The sequence below is a fragment of the Peromyscus maniculatus genome, chromosome 4 (genome assembly GCF_049852395.1).
Source record: "Peromyscus maniculatus bairdii isolate BWxNUB_F1_BW_parent chromosome 4, HU_Pman_BW_mat_3.1, whole genome shotgun sequence".
NCBI lineage: Eukaryota > Metazoa > Chordata > Mammalia > Rodentia > Cricetidae > Peromyscus > Peromyscus maniculatus.
Genome location: NC_134855.1, coordinates 67,817,364 through 67,830,361, shown reverse-complemented (window position 1 = coordinate 67,830,361; position 12,998 = coordinate 67,817,364). Strand labels below are relative to the sequence as shown.

Sequence of the window (12,998 nt, the reverse complement as noted above, 5' to 3'; positions counted from 1 at the left end):
ATCAAGAGCTTCTTTGGAGTGAAAGGCCATCATATTTCCTTTCCAAATCTTGCTTAAGCCTCTGTAACTGTCCTTTTTCTTTGTCGGTGTTGACAATTTTCTCTTCTAGAGTACAGAAGGCATGGAGACCTCTGCAGAAATCTTCTACAGTAACTCAGCAGCACTGAGATAAGATGGTCAACTGCTTGGAAGCACGGTGGGAGGTAGACTGGTGGTTGCTGCTGACTTTCTAGCATCTATCTACTCAAGGTAATTCATAAACTCCCACATGGCATGCCTTCTTCATTTTCTCAGCTTTTATAGAATGATTTCCTTCTTATTGGGATTCTATTCTTCATTTGACAAAGCCCTAACCTGAGACTCAAATCTACATTACAACCTACTTGTTCCTTTAGGAAAATACTTCTATTTTCTGTTTAAAACAAGAATTTGGAGAAAAAAATGTCCCATTTCAAATAACTAACGGGGAATACCAGTGGTAAATGATGTTGTACTAGGAAAAAGAACAAAAAAGGCAGACACCAATCACCTCCATTTTCCCAAGATTAAATGATTATTAAAAAAAGCGCGCCACACTGTATAGAAATCAACATTCTCTCCCATAATTCTGTGCAATGGGACTATAGAAATGTCACTGTCCCTGCTCCACATCTTCAAATTAACATCCTCAGGTCACAACAGTAAGTCTTCCCAAAGGGAACCTTCCGGAAAAACAAGCTGTTTCCTCGGCTCATATTTCCCTGGAAAAGAAAAAAGAAAAAAAAAAAAAAAAGAAAGAAAGAAATAAAGTCTAGCATGAACATGAAGGTGGCCAATCCAAATTAGTACTCAAAGGGACACATTTCTAGATGTGGCTGAAATGACTAGGACAGGACCCAGCAGGAGGATGAGTGACTCTGTGGTATAGAACTTTCATTAAGCTCCTTTTTTTTTTTTTGAGACAGGGTTTCACTGTGTAGTCCTGGCTTGTCCTAGAACTCACTATGTAGACCAGGCTGGCCTTGAACTCAGAGATCGGCCTGCCTCAGCCTCCCAAGTGCAGGGATTAAAGGCGTGTGCCATCACTGCCCTGCATATTAAGCTCTTCTTAGCACCCACTTGTTCCTATGTGAAACAGCAGTGTAGAAAATCGCACCCCCCACCTTCAGAGGGCTATTCTGAGACTGTCACGGCAAACTCAGCAGGTTATCTCATAGCACTGCAGATGACTAAGACAGTTTTCTTGCCCTTTTCCTAGGCACATACAGGATCAATGGTTTCCCAGCTAAGGTTTGTCCGGCAACTTAATCCATTTCCTCCCTTCTTCCCTCCTAGAGCAGGGAGGGCACTGGTTAGAAACGGGACCACACCAGCAGACTGTCCTATAAAACAGTCGATCGGGGCTGGAGAAGAGCTGGGGATGCAGCTCAGTGGGGAAGAGTTTCCCACACATGGGCAACACCACAAAAGGAAACGGAAAATCGGTTACTGGAATGCAGCAGCGTCAGAGCTCTTGCCTATTATTTAGAAGGCTCGGGGTTTGACTATTATTATTTTGTCTTGTTTTTGCTTTCTGGTGTGGGTTTCAGCACACCAGAAAGCAAAAGTAAGACAAAATAATAATAATAATCAACAAATTAAGACAAGAAAGGGGTATAAAACTCAGAAGGAAACCACAACATTCATGGTAAGTTTATATTAAACTCATTCAAAGATTCTAGCTTGGATTCAGCTGGCATGAAAGTGAGCAAAAGTAACCATAGCAACAACTGGACCTTTTCATCCAGAGTCCAGTCTGGGGGAGCCCCAGTTCTGTGAACAAAGCTTTTCTCATCTGTATCCTGGGCTCTGTGAAGTAATGCAACAAAGAGCTTCTTTATGGCCTTTCTCTGAAACCCTTTAAAAAAGGCTTGCCACTCAAGACCATCTGCAAACTGATGGCCGTTTTAAGTGATCCCAGGCTAAAGTCAAGACAGCCCATCCATTATCTCAGTTCCTCACACAACTTCGTCTGGATGGATCAAAAGTGTTCGGTCAATGATAAACCCTGACAAAGTCATCTACTAACAAACAGAAAGCAAGTAACTAGTGCTGTCAGGACTATCATGTTGACAACATTTTGTCCAATAAAGTAAGTGATGTCTTCTTTTCAGTCTTCACATCTAACTGTGGGAAAAGAGTGTCTAAGAGGTTCTGAGGAGTTACAGAAAGGCAAGTTTGCCGGGCTGAGTTCAGTGCAAAGAGCATGTGTTTAGTCTGTGTGCATGAAGTCCTGGGTTCAATCCCCAGCACCCAAAGAAAGGCAAGTTTGAAATGAGGCTATTACTTCAATAACCAGGAGAAGTATCTATCTGGGCCTATCTGTACCTTCAATCACCCAAACGGCTTGTGTTAACAAGCAGGGATTTGTCCTTCTTCACTCCAGTGGGTGATTGCTAAGTAGCACGTTGTGCTATTATGCCCGAGGGACATACACAACACTGTAAAGGTTACATTGATTAGTAGTTAAAGAATGAGTTAGTATCAGGATTCAAGGCACATTATTTAAGAGAACAAAAACAAAATGAGAGATAAAAATACCGCTTTTTGTAGCATGCACCAGCAATCTATCCAAGAAGTATATATTGGGGAGTAAGGAGGAGATCCACCAGCAAGCCTGAAATTGAAAAGATTGGTTACTTACAAACATTTTCAAGAGACTTTTTGGCAAAAATTTCCAGCATGAACCAGATGAACACCAACCATCCTATAGTTAGGTTTCAAATCAACAGACAAACAGAAACTTGATTTTGTTATATGACAATTTCATTCATGTACATCCTCTCCCCCACTTTTTTTTTTTAATTTTTTCAAGACAAGGTTTTTCTGTCCTGGAACTAGCTCTGCAGACTAGGCTGGCCTTGAACTCACAGAGATTCACCTGTCTCTGCTTCCCAAGTACTAGGATTTAAGGCGTGTGCCACCATTGCCTGGCTCCCACACACCTCTTATTTCTCTTCCATCTCTATCAATACCCCCCTCATCCCTAGTGAACTCTTTCCCAGAATCACGGCTTGGTTTTATTTTGTGGTACATTTAGATTTTCTATTAGTGACTAAATGAACAACTATATGACTAAGCATCAGTAAAAAGGGATTTTTAAATGAACTCTCCTCATAAGGAATCTAGCTATGATAACAGATATAACCACACTGCTGACCACACTTTTCTACCTGAATATAATCCATAATCACTTCCTCTTTAACTAACTTTTTTTAAAAAAAAATTATGCTTGTTTTGTCTACATAAATGTCGGTGCACCATGTGCTTGCGAGGTGTCTGAGGAGGTCAGAAGGGGACCCCAGAGCCCGTGGATCTGGAGTTACAGTGTCTAGCTGACCTTAGCTGGCCTCAAACTCAGAAATCTACTTGCTCTGTCTCCTGAGTGTTAGGGTTAAAGATGCTCATCACTAGGACTAGGTATTTAACTCATTTTAAAGTATGTGCTAGGCTAAAACATGGAGACTGTTCTAAAAATCAGAAAACAAATATGATAGTCAAACTTAGCTAAAAATTCCATATAGCTATTTCAATATTTGTTTGAAAACAATAACATGTCTAAATGACATATTAAATCAGTTATTAAGTTAGAAACGTTTTAGGTTTTCTTTTGTAAGGTTTTATATATATAGGTGTTATATTGATGTTTGTGCACATTTGTGTGGGAGTGCCACAGAGACTAGGACAGGGCATTAGGTCCCCTGGAGCTGGAGTTACAGGCAGTGATGAGCCACCAGACGTAGTCCTCCGGAAGAGCAGTGTGCTCTTACCTGCTGAGCTATTTCTCCAGCCTGGTACACAGGATCTCATGGAGCCCCCATGGCCTTCAACTTTCTGTGCATCTAAGCTTAGCTTTGAATACCTGACTTCCTGCCTCCACCTCCCAAGTGTTAGAATTAAGGTACACGCTACCATGGATGACTATGGAACAGTTTTGAGTTAATTCAAGAAGCAAAATTTTTGCCTAATGTGGCAGAGCCACTTGACACCTGGAAATTGGAAATCAATGGTGTTCTCTAACATAGGCCAGTGCTAGACAGGTGGAGACAGGCAACTCCCTGGGGCTCACTGGCCAGCCAATCTGTATGAATTTGAGAGTTCTAAGCTAACTAATGAGAGAGCTTATCTAAAAAACAAGGTAGATGGCACCTGAAGAATAATGACATTTGAGGTTGATCTCTGGCCTCCACATGTACACACATCTACCCCCCACACAAACACACAATGCAATCAATGTATATTTCTATATACACATACACACTTTAGGAATTTTATGTAGTTTTTATACCCCAGAAAGATATGAGGTAGCTGCTTAAAAACAGAAACTGATGGCTAGAGAGATGGTTCAGTGGTTAGGAGTACATACTGCTCTTCCAGAGGACCTGGGTTCAGTTCCCAGCACCCATTTTAGATGGCTTACAATCACCTGTAACTCCAGCCCTAGGGGATCTGACTCTCTTCTGGCCTCCTTGGGCACTTGCACTCATTTACACAACCCCTACACAGACAGGCACACACACATAATTAGTAATAAAATCTTAGGGGTGGAGAGATGGCTCATCAGTTAAGAGCACTTGCTGCAGAGGACCCAGCTTTGATTCCCAGCCTCCACATGGTGGCTCACAACCATCTATAACTCCAGTCATATGGGGGTGGGGCAGATGACCAAGACAAGGAATGCCACGTAGGGGGACTGGGGCTGCAACTAGCTGGTAGACTATATATGCCTAGCACATGTGAGGCCTTGGTTTCAGTCCTCCATGACTGCAAAATCAACACAGATACAAGGCTGGGGAGAAGGCTCGGTGGGTGAAACACTGGCTGTGCAAGCCCTAGAATTAGGGTTTGGATACCCTGCACCCACTCAACAGTTCAGATTGCATAGTGTACACCCCCTATAATCCGCACTTAGTAGGCACAGGCAGATGATCCCCATGGCAAGTTGTCTAACTAGACCAGCTGAATTGGTGAGCTCTGGGTTCAGTGAGACACCCTACTTCTGTAAATAAAATAGAGAGCCATCGGGGAAAACACCAAACACATGAACTTCTGGCTTGCACATGCACCAGCCAAAAACCAGGAAGTACTTACCCACAGTTGTTGACAGCCATGAGATTAGATACAAGCACAAAGGGATATGTCAACATACTGGCAAAGAACTGCAAAACAGCAAGAAGACAGCTGAGTTGTCACACCATTCTCAATCTTCATCACCCCCCTCTCCCCGAAGGCCTAGTGCTATAATGCCCAAACATTCCAACAGCAGTCCTGCATCCTCGGCAACCTTGGAATGCCTCGACATAGTTTTGAGCCCAGAGGCTCCTCTATTGCCACAATATACTTCTATATCCAAAATTTATCAAAAGGCCAGGAGATTGTTCTTATCTTAGAATTGAGGTCTCATTCAAATAAAAGTAGACTACTTACTTAGGAGAAAAAGTTTTAAACTAATACAAATGGAGCGTTTCAAAGTAGCCCTGAGAATATGAGCACCCTCTTAAAGACAGTGGGAACTACTTCAGAAGGCCCATTGTTAGCTGGTGTAATGATGAGTGCTGGCCATCTCAACTACATGGGAGGCTGACGCAGTTTCCAAGGCAGGTGAGATAGCCTTACAGCAAAAGTTGTCAACATTGACGACCTGAGTTCAAGCCTCAGCACCAACATAGTGGAAGGAGAGAACTGACTTCCAAAAGTCTTCTTACCTCCATCTACATGCATGCCGTGGCATAAGCATAGTTCCCACAACCCAAAATAGATGTCTAAGTACAAAGGGTTCCATTCTCTAAGTGGGAAATGAAGGACACAATGTATGGCTGCTCCACTCCCCTGGGAAAGCTGAGTAACATGAAAAACCACATGGGGTAAATGTTGCTTTGAGTAGCAACTATATTATTACCTCTGACAAAGAATAATGATTTGATGGAGATTTCCAGGGAGACACCTAGCAGCTTTAAAACAGTTATCAAACAGGCCAGATTTAAAAGAAAAAAACAAAAAACAAAACACAACCAACTATTCCTAGAAGATTAAGAGGATTAAGAAACTCACTCCTGTGACAGCTTGGGAATAACTTTTCATTTCATTCATGGTAGAGACCTAAAATAGGAAAAGAGCCTCTATCAGAATGAATCATACACAAAGCAGATAGTAAGTTAAAACTCACGAGCATACCAGTACACTCTCTTTCTAAATTATCAGCCTGACAGCATGGAAATGAAGCTTAAGAATAAAAACAAGTATCTACGATGAATATAAGATGTGGCAGTCAAGGCTGGGTGTGGTGGTGCGTGCCTTACACCTAGCCCTTGAGAGACAGATACAAGTGGATCCCAAGGCAAGCCAGGGCTGCGTAGCTGGACTCCATCTTAACAAAAAGACTGGCAGTCAAAATGACTGTCATGGTGAGATCCTTTCAAAAGATTTCCAGAGGCTGGAGAGATGGCTAAGCAGTTAAGAGCACTGGCAACTCTTCTAGAAGTCCTGAGTTCAGTTCCCAGTAACCACATGGTGGTTCACAGCCATCTATAATGGGATCTGATGCTCTCTTCTGGCATGTAGGTGTGTATGCAGATAGAGCACTCATATACATAAAATAAGTAAATCTTAAAAAATTAAAAAAAAAAAAAGATTTCCAAATTGATTGTCCTCATCAATCACTACTGACAAGTTCCTACCACATTAGGATGATGTAGGAAGAAATGTACTAGCCTCAATATTTGAAAAACAAAAGAAAATGTGATGGGTGATGTGCGAAGTCTTGTTTACACTATATACAAAAGATAACTCACACCTTCAAAACCTTTGGGGCTAAGATTTCTAGGAGCCCCTTCAATACCCCAGGAGATGTGGAAACATACCAAATGGCTATTCTCTTTGTATTGTGTGATCTAAAATTAGGCACCAAAAAACAAAAACAAACAAAAAAGTCCCTCAAAGCCCCGTGTCCATGGGCACACTCAATCAGACCCGAAAGAATTTCTAGGTGATTCTCTATAGGAAATAGCATGATCATACCACCAGCTTTTAAAAACTCAAATGATAATTTTTACTGTATAATGTTCTGTCTGGTATATAACCAACTGCCATCTTACAGCTAAAATGGCGGCTAGGTGAATACAAAGAAAGCCCTCACCAGCATATCTTACCAAGGTCATAACCTACCCCACTGTCCAGTGCATAGGTATTGATGAGATAGGCCAGTGAGTTACAGAGCCACAAGGAAATGATGTCACCTAGGAGGCGAGGAATTAGACCCCTACATGAAGACATAGTAAGCAGCAAGAAACTATGATCAGTAAACAGATGGTCTACTCAGTACAATACAAAAACTTCTCAAAAGTTAAGAGCTTTAAAAACATTCTAGGGAACTGAACGGGCATCAAACCCCAAAATGTAGCCCTCATTCCAAGTTCAGTCTGGTCAACAGCTGTACTAATGCCAACCTGTAATGACTTTTGTTCCCACTTTTAGAATACAGGTCACTACAACCCTCTGTGAACTACAGCCAACGGCTCACTTTATTAGTCACCATAACAGGGACAGCCAAAGATCTGCGAGGTGCTCTGAGAGGAGACTTAACACAGTTTTACTAAACTATTTGATACGAGGGGGGGAAAAACAAAAACATAACATAGTGAAAATGATCCAAGCACAGACAGAGAGATATCAAAAGCATGTTTCCAGAGGCTAGGGACATAGCTCAGTTGATAGGAGTGCTTGAAGCATGAGACCCTAAGTTTGATTCCCCAGTACTATACAAACTGGGTGTAGTGGTCCACGCTTGTAACTCCAGCAATCCAGTAGACAGAGGCAGGCAGTGCAGGAGTTCAAGGTACTCCTTTGCTCTACACAGAGTTCCAGGCCAGACTGGAGCATATGAAAGAAACTGTCTTTAAAAAAGTAACAGAACTGGCATTCAAACTCTGTTCTTCCATCTGCAAGGGAATATTCCCAGTGTTATTCAAACCAGGTCACTCAAACCCAGGAAACACAAGTTTCTCATGTAGGCTCATGAATGCTTTTTTAAAATGAGACTGGGGCTAGAGAGATGGCTCAGTGGTTCAGAGCACCTACTGCTTTTGCTTGCTGTGGAATAATCCTTCTGTACACTTTCGAAATGTGTTGCTCTCATTGTTAATAAAAGGCTGATTGGCTAGGCAGGATTTTAGGAGCAGAGAGACTGCTGGGAAGAAGAGGGCGGAGTCAGAGGAGTCGCCATGGAGACACAGGGAGGAAACAGGAGGTGCAAGATGAAAGAGAGGTAACATCATGTGGCAGAATGTAGACTGACAGAAATGAGTTAATTTAAGTTGTAAGAGCTAGCTAGTAATAAGCCTGAACTATGCTATTGGCCGAGCATTTATAATGAATATTAAGTCTCCGTGTTAGGTTTCTGGGAACTGGCAGATGGGAAAGAAAAGTCCACCTACATTTGCCTAAGACCCTAGTTTAGCTCCCAGTCCCTACATGGTAGCTCACAACTGCCTGTAAGGATCTGATTTTCTCTTCTGAGAAATAATAATAAATAAAAATAAATGATAAACTGTCCCTTCTATATGTCAGAATACTTATGATACTAAAAAAATAAATAAATTTAGGGGCTGGAGAGTTGGCTCATCCAGAGGACCCAGGTTCTATTCCTAGCAGCTCCATGGTGGCTCACAACCACATCTGATTCCAGTTCCAGGGGCTCTGACACCATGTTCTGGCTTCCACACATGGTGACCTCAGCACATACATGCAACCAAAACATCCATTCCTATAAAATAACAATAAAAAAGAAAAGAAAAGAAAAAGGAATATGGGGCTACTAGTATAGCTAAGTGGTAGAGCATGTGCAAAAGACTTGTATTTGATTTCTAGCATCCATCAATCACAGAGACACTGAAAATGTAAAGGACCATTTCACTGCCCACAGTAAATTTCTGTTAGTTAAGTACAGTAGTTTAAACTCTTTCAAAGTCAAGCCTTGCATTATTTTAGGGTAAAAAAAAATATGTTATGTTTTTTCTGCTTTTCAAAAATTAGTATTCTCATTTTACTAACTGTATTGTAAAGGAACTTATTATAAAGGTTTGAACCTCAAATTATTTATTTAAAAAAGCAAACAAATTAGACATGGTGTTGAATACCTTTGATCCCAGCACTTGGGAGGCAGAGGCAGGTAGATCTCTGTGAGCTTGAGACACTATCTCAAAAACAAAACAAAGCAAACAAAACAGCCAGGCCAGGGCCAATGGCTCTGCAAGTAAGGGCTCTCTCTTGTCACAGTGCCTGACCGCCAAGTTCAACTCCTGGAAGCCAGGCATGGAAAGAAAATTGATTCCCTCAAGTTGTCCCCTGACCTCCACACATGCACCCAGAGGTAGAGGTGCAGGAGGATCAAGAGTTCAAAGTCATCCTCATCCAGTTTGAAGTCAGTCTGGGCTATAAGAGACCTTGCTTTAAAAAAAAACAAAACAAAACAACAACAACAAAACCAAGTCCTTATTTCAAGCACATAAAATATCTAGGGGGGAAAAAAAGCAAAGGTGTGGGATCTTTACAATGAGAAATTAAACTGAGTAAGTCTGTAAACAGCTTAACATAAAGTAAACCCTGAGAGAACAGTTTTTTCTCAAAATTAAACAAAGACTCATTACCCTTATTTTCAAGAAAGCTTTTCTACTAACACAAAAATCACTTACAGGAAAACCCAACATTTACTCACGCAAAGAATCCTACGACGCCTTCTTCCCGGTAGATGGTTAATATGGAGTCACACAGCCCGCTAAGCAATGACGAAAGGTAAAGGACAGAGAGTCACTTGAGCTTTGAGAAGGGGATTATTTCACCACCACCACAACCCCAAACAGGGTTTCATTTAGCCCAAGGCGGTATAAATTGAATTAAGTTGAGGCTGACCCTGAACTCCTGTCTGCACCTCCCAAAGTGACCTGAGACCACAGGTATAATCCATAAGACCTGGCTAATAATCACTTCTGACAAAGTCAATTTATAACTCCCTTTCCTCACAACTTTCTAGCACTAGGTCACTCTTGTAAAGTAGTTAAATTCCATTAGAAAATGAAGCTATTGGGGTTGGAGAGATGGCTCAGTTGTTAAGAGCATTGGCTGCTCTCTTCCAGAGGACCTGGACTCAATTCCCAGCACCCACATGGTAGCTCACAACCTTCTGTCTAACTCAAGTCTCAAGGGATCGGATGTTGTCTTCTGGCTTCTGTAGGCACTAGACATGCATGAGGTGCACAGATATACAAGAAGGCAAAACACCCATACACATTTAAAAAAAAAAGTGAAGCGACTAACTATGAAGGGGTAGCTGAAGGATGGTAGTGCATGCCTTTAATCTCAGCACTTTGGAGGCAGAGGCAGATAATCTCTCTGAGTCTGAGGCCAGCATGATCTACAAAATGAGTTCCAGCTCAGCAAAGGCTACACAGAGAAACCCTGTCTTAAAAAACCAAACCAAACCAAACCAAAAAGACTATGGAGGGTGTAAAACACACACACACACACACACACACACACACACACACACACACACACACACACACACAGAGTTCAGAGTGCATTTGGCTGGAACGATGCTCAGTGCTTAAGAGCACTTGCTGCTCTTGCAGGACACGGGTTCAGGTCCCAGCACTTGAAATGGTGGCTCACCCAGTCAGATCTCTGTGAGTTCGAGGCCAGCCTGGTCTACAGAGAGAGATCCAGGACAGCCTCCAAAGCTACACAGAGAAACCCTGTCTAGAAAAACCTAAAAGAAAAAAAAAAAAAAAAAAAAAAAAAAAAAAAAAAAAAAGAAATGGTGGCTCACAACTGTCTCTAACTCCAGTTCCAGGGGATCTTCTGGAACCTCTTCTGGCCTTCATAAGCACTGACTGCATGTGGTGCATATACAGACAAGCAGGCACACACACATACATATAAAAAGAAACCCAAACACTTACCAGTACTTGGACTCTCTGCCAATGAACTGTACCATAGATCTCAGAGTGATCACTGTAGAACAGAAACAAGACTGTTTTAAGAACTTTGTTAAGAATCAGTGAGACAGTCAGTAAAGATGCCTGCTGACGAGCCCCACAACCCCAGTTTGATCCTCAGAACCTAAGTTGTAGAAGGAGAAAATGGATTCCCAATTGTCCTCTACACACAATGCTGTGGAATGCCTGCCCCTCCTCTGCCAAAATAAATGTAAAACAAATTAAGCAAACCCCGCCAACTATGTTGAGATTTATTTTGATAACCCTACAAGTTTTTTTCATCTGAAGACACTTTGCTATCTGGAAAAAGACAGCAAGGCAGGTGAACAACAAATATGAAGGCAGAGCCTTGCAGTCAATGCCCATGTCAAGCTAAAGCAAGACCAAACTACAGAGTAAAGAAATGAGATTATCTGACGCTGTCAACTGCAAACATACCGTGGAAGGGGTGTGTAATGAGGGCAGCAGCAGAACGAGCAATCATCTCTCGAGTTGTCTAGAAGCAATCAAAACACACTTCTGAAATCTAGATAAACGACACTCATAGTCCTGTAAGGAATGTGGGTGGACACTCACACAGGGCAAAGGACTAGGCACCAAAGCTTTCCCGTTTTGGTGTCAGGAAGCTGGCTCTAATAGGATTAATGTAGTATTTTGCCATTTCATTATACCTTTCATGGATTTCAACCTTCTGTTGTAGTAACTTTTTGAAATCTCTCCGAAAAAGAGACTTGTTATTTCCCCCAATCATATACACAAGAGAGAGAGCTACCTGTTTGAATAACTTACCAGAGCTGGACTCATTCACTCATTTGGCAGTAGTGGGAATTAAACCCGGGGCCTCACACATGCTAGCTAAGTGCTCTACTAACAAGCTATATCCCCGTCCCCTTACTACTTTTTCATACAGTGTCTGTCTCACTAAGTTGTTCAGGCTGGCCTTGAACTTACTCTGTAGACCAAGCCGGCCTTCACGTTCTGCTCCTCCTGCTTCAACCTCCCCAAATAACCGGGATTACAGGCCTGAGCCAGCAGGTCTGGCCGAGGCCTGCATTTGGATTGTTCAGTTTCTCTCATGATGATGAGTTTCAAAGAAACTGGTATCCACACTAGACAGATGTCAGGCTTTGGATATGTACCATTATCTTAGGGACAACAACCCTTCAACTGTGGAGCCTCAGAGCTTCTATCCTAAATTATCTTTATGGTCGAAGAATCTGAATTTTACTGTGAGTATGGGAAATGAACCATGTTGAAGCTTTGGAAAAGCTCTACCATTAAGCTACATCTCCAGCCTAGAGAGGTTCTGAAAGCCAAGCATGGGGATAAGACACAGTGATGGGAGCATTTCAGCCTCAAAATAATAGCACAAAAGCTTCTCTGGGAGAATAGGAACCAACATGCAACACTTCCGTGTGCTGGGTACAGTGCACCCTTTAATCCCAGCACTCAGGAGGCAGAGGCAGGCAGATCTCTGTGAGTTTGAGGCCAGCCTGGTCTACAGAGAGAATTCCAGGACAGCCAGGGCTATACAGACAAACCCTGTCTCAATAAAATAAATAACTAAAAGATAAAAATACAAAAATTACTTAATTACTTGCTACACGTTTTCAACACCACTGGAAGACTTTCAAAGCTGGGCATGGTGATATATCCCTACAATTCCACACTGGGGAGGGGGAAGCTGAGGCAGAAGGATTGTGAGTTCAGGGCTACCTTGGGCTACAAAATAGACTGTTAAAATAAATAGTAACAACAAAAAAAAAGAATGAAACAGGGGCTGGACAGATGGCTCAGTTAAGAACACTGGTTGCTGTTCTAGAGGACCTAGGTTCTGCTCCCAGCAGCCACATGGCAGTTCCTAACCTTCTGTAACACCAATTCTAAAAAAAAATAAAAAAATACTCCAGTGGCTTCTGCAGGTATCAGGCAGGCATATAAGCAAGCAAAACACTCACACACATAAAAAAGAACAAAGGTAAAAATTGC

At 42.0% G+C, this 12,998-nt stretch overlaps 1 protein-coding gene across 4 annotated transcripts in view; it reads right to left on the bottom strand.

The window, feature by feature from the left end:
* Positions 1-530: 530 nt before the first annotated feature.
* The window catches only part of Mtch2 (mitochondrial carrier 2), a 76,250-nt gene continuing 63,782 nt past the window's right edge, over positions 531-12,998 (bottom strand). For all 4 annotated transcript variants that reach the window (XM_076569916.1, XM_006984387.4, XM_076569914.1 and 1 more), the window contains 8 exons: positions 11,448-11,505; positions 10,974-11,025; positions 9,731-9,790; positions 7,183-7,276; positions 6,070-6,117; positions 5,110-5,177; positions 2,560-2,635; positions 531-740 (listed from right to left, as the gene is read on the bottom strand). In XM_076569916.1, the coding sequence (XP_076426031.1) occupies positions 654-740; positions 2,560-2,635; positions 5,110-5,177; positions 6,070-6,117; positions 7,183-7,276; positions 9,731-9,790; positions 10,974-11,025; positions 11,448-11,493 (531 nt within the window). In that variant the 5' untranslated portion in view covers positions 11,494-11,505 and the 3' untranslated portion in view covers positions 531-653. The remainder of the gene's footprint in view (positions 741-2,559; positions 2,636-5,109; positions 5,178-6,069; positions 6,118-7,182; positions 7,277-9,730; positions 9,791-10,973; positions 11,026-11,447; positions 11,506-12,998) is intronic.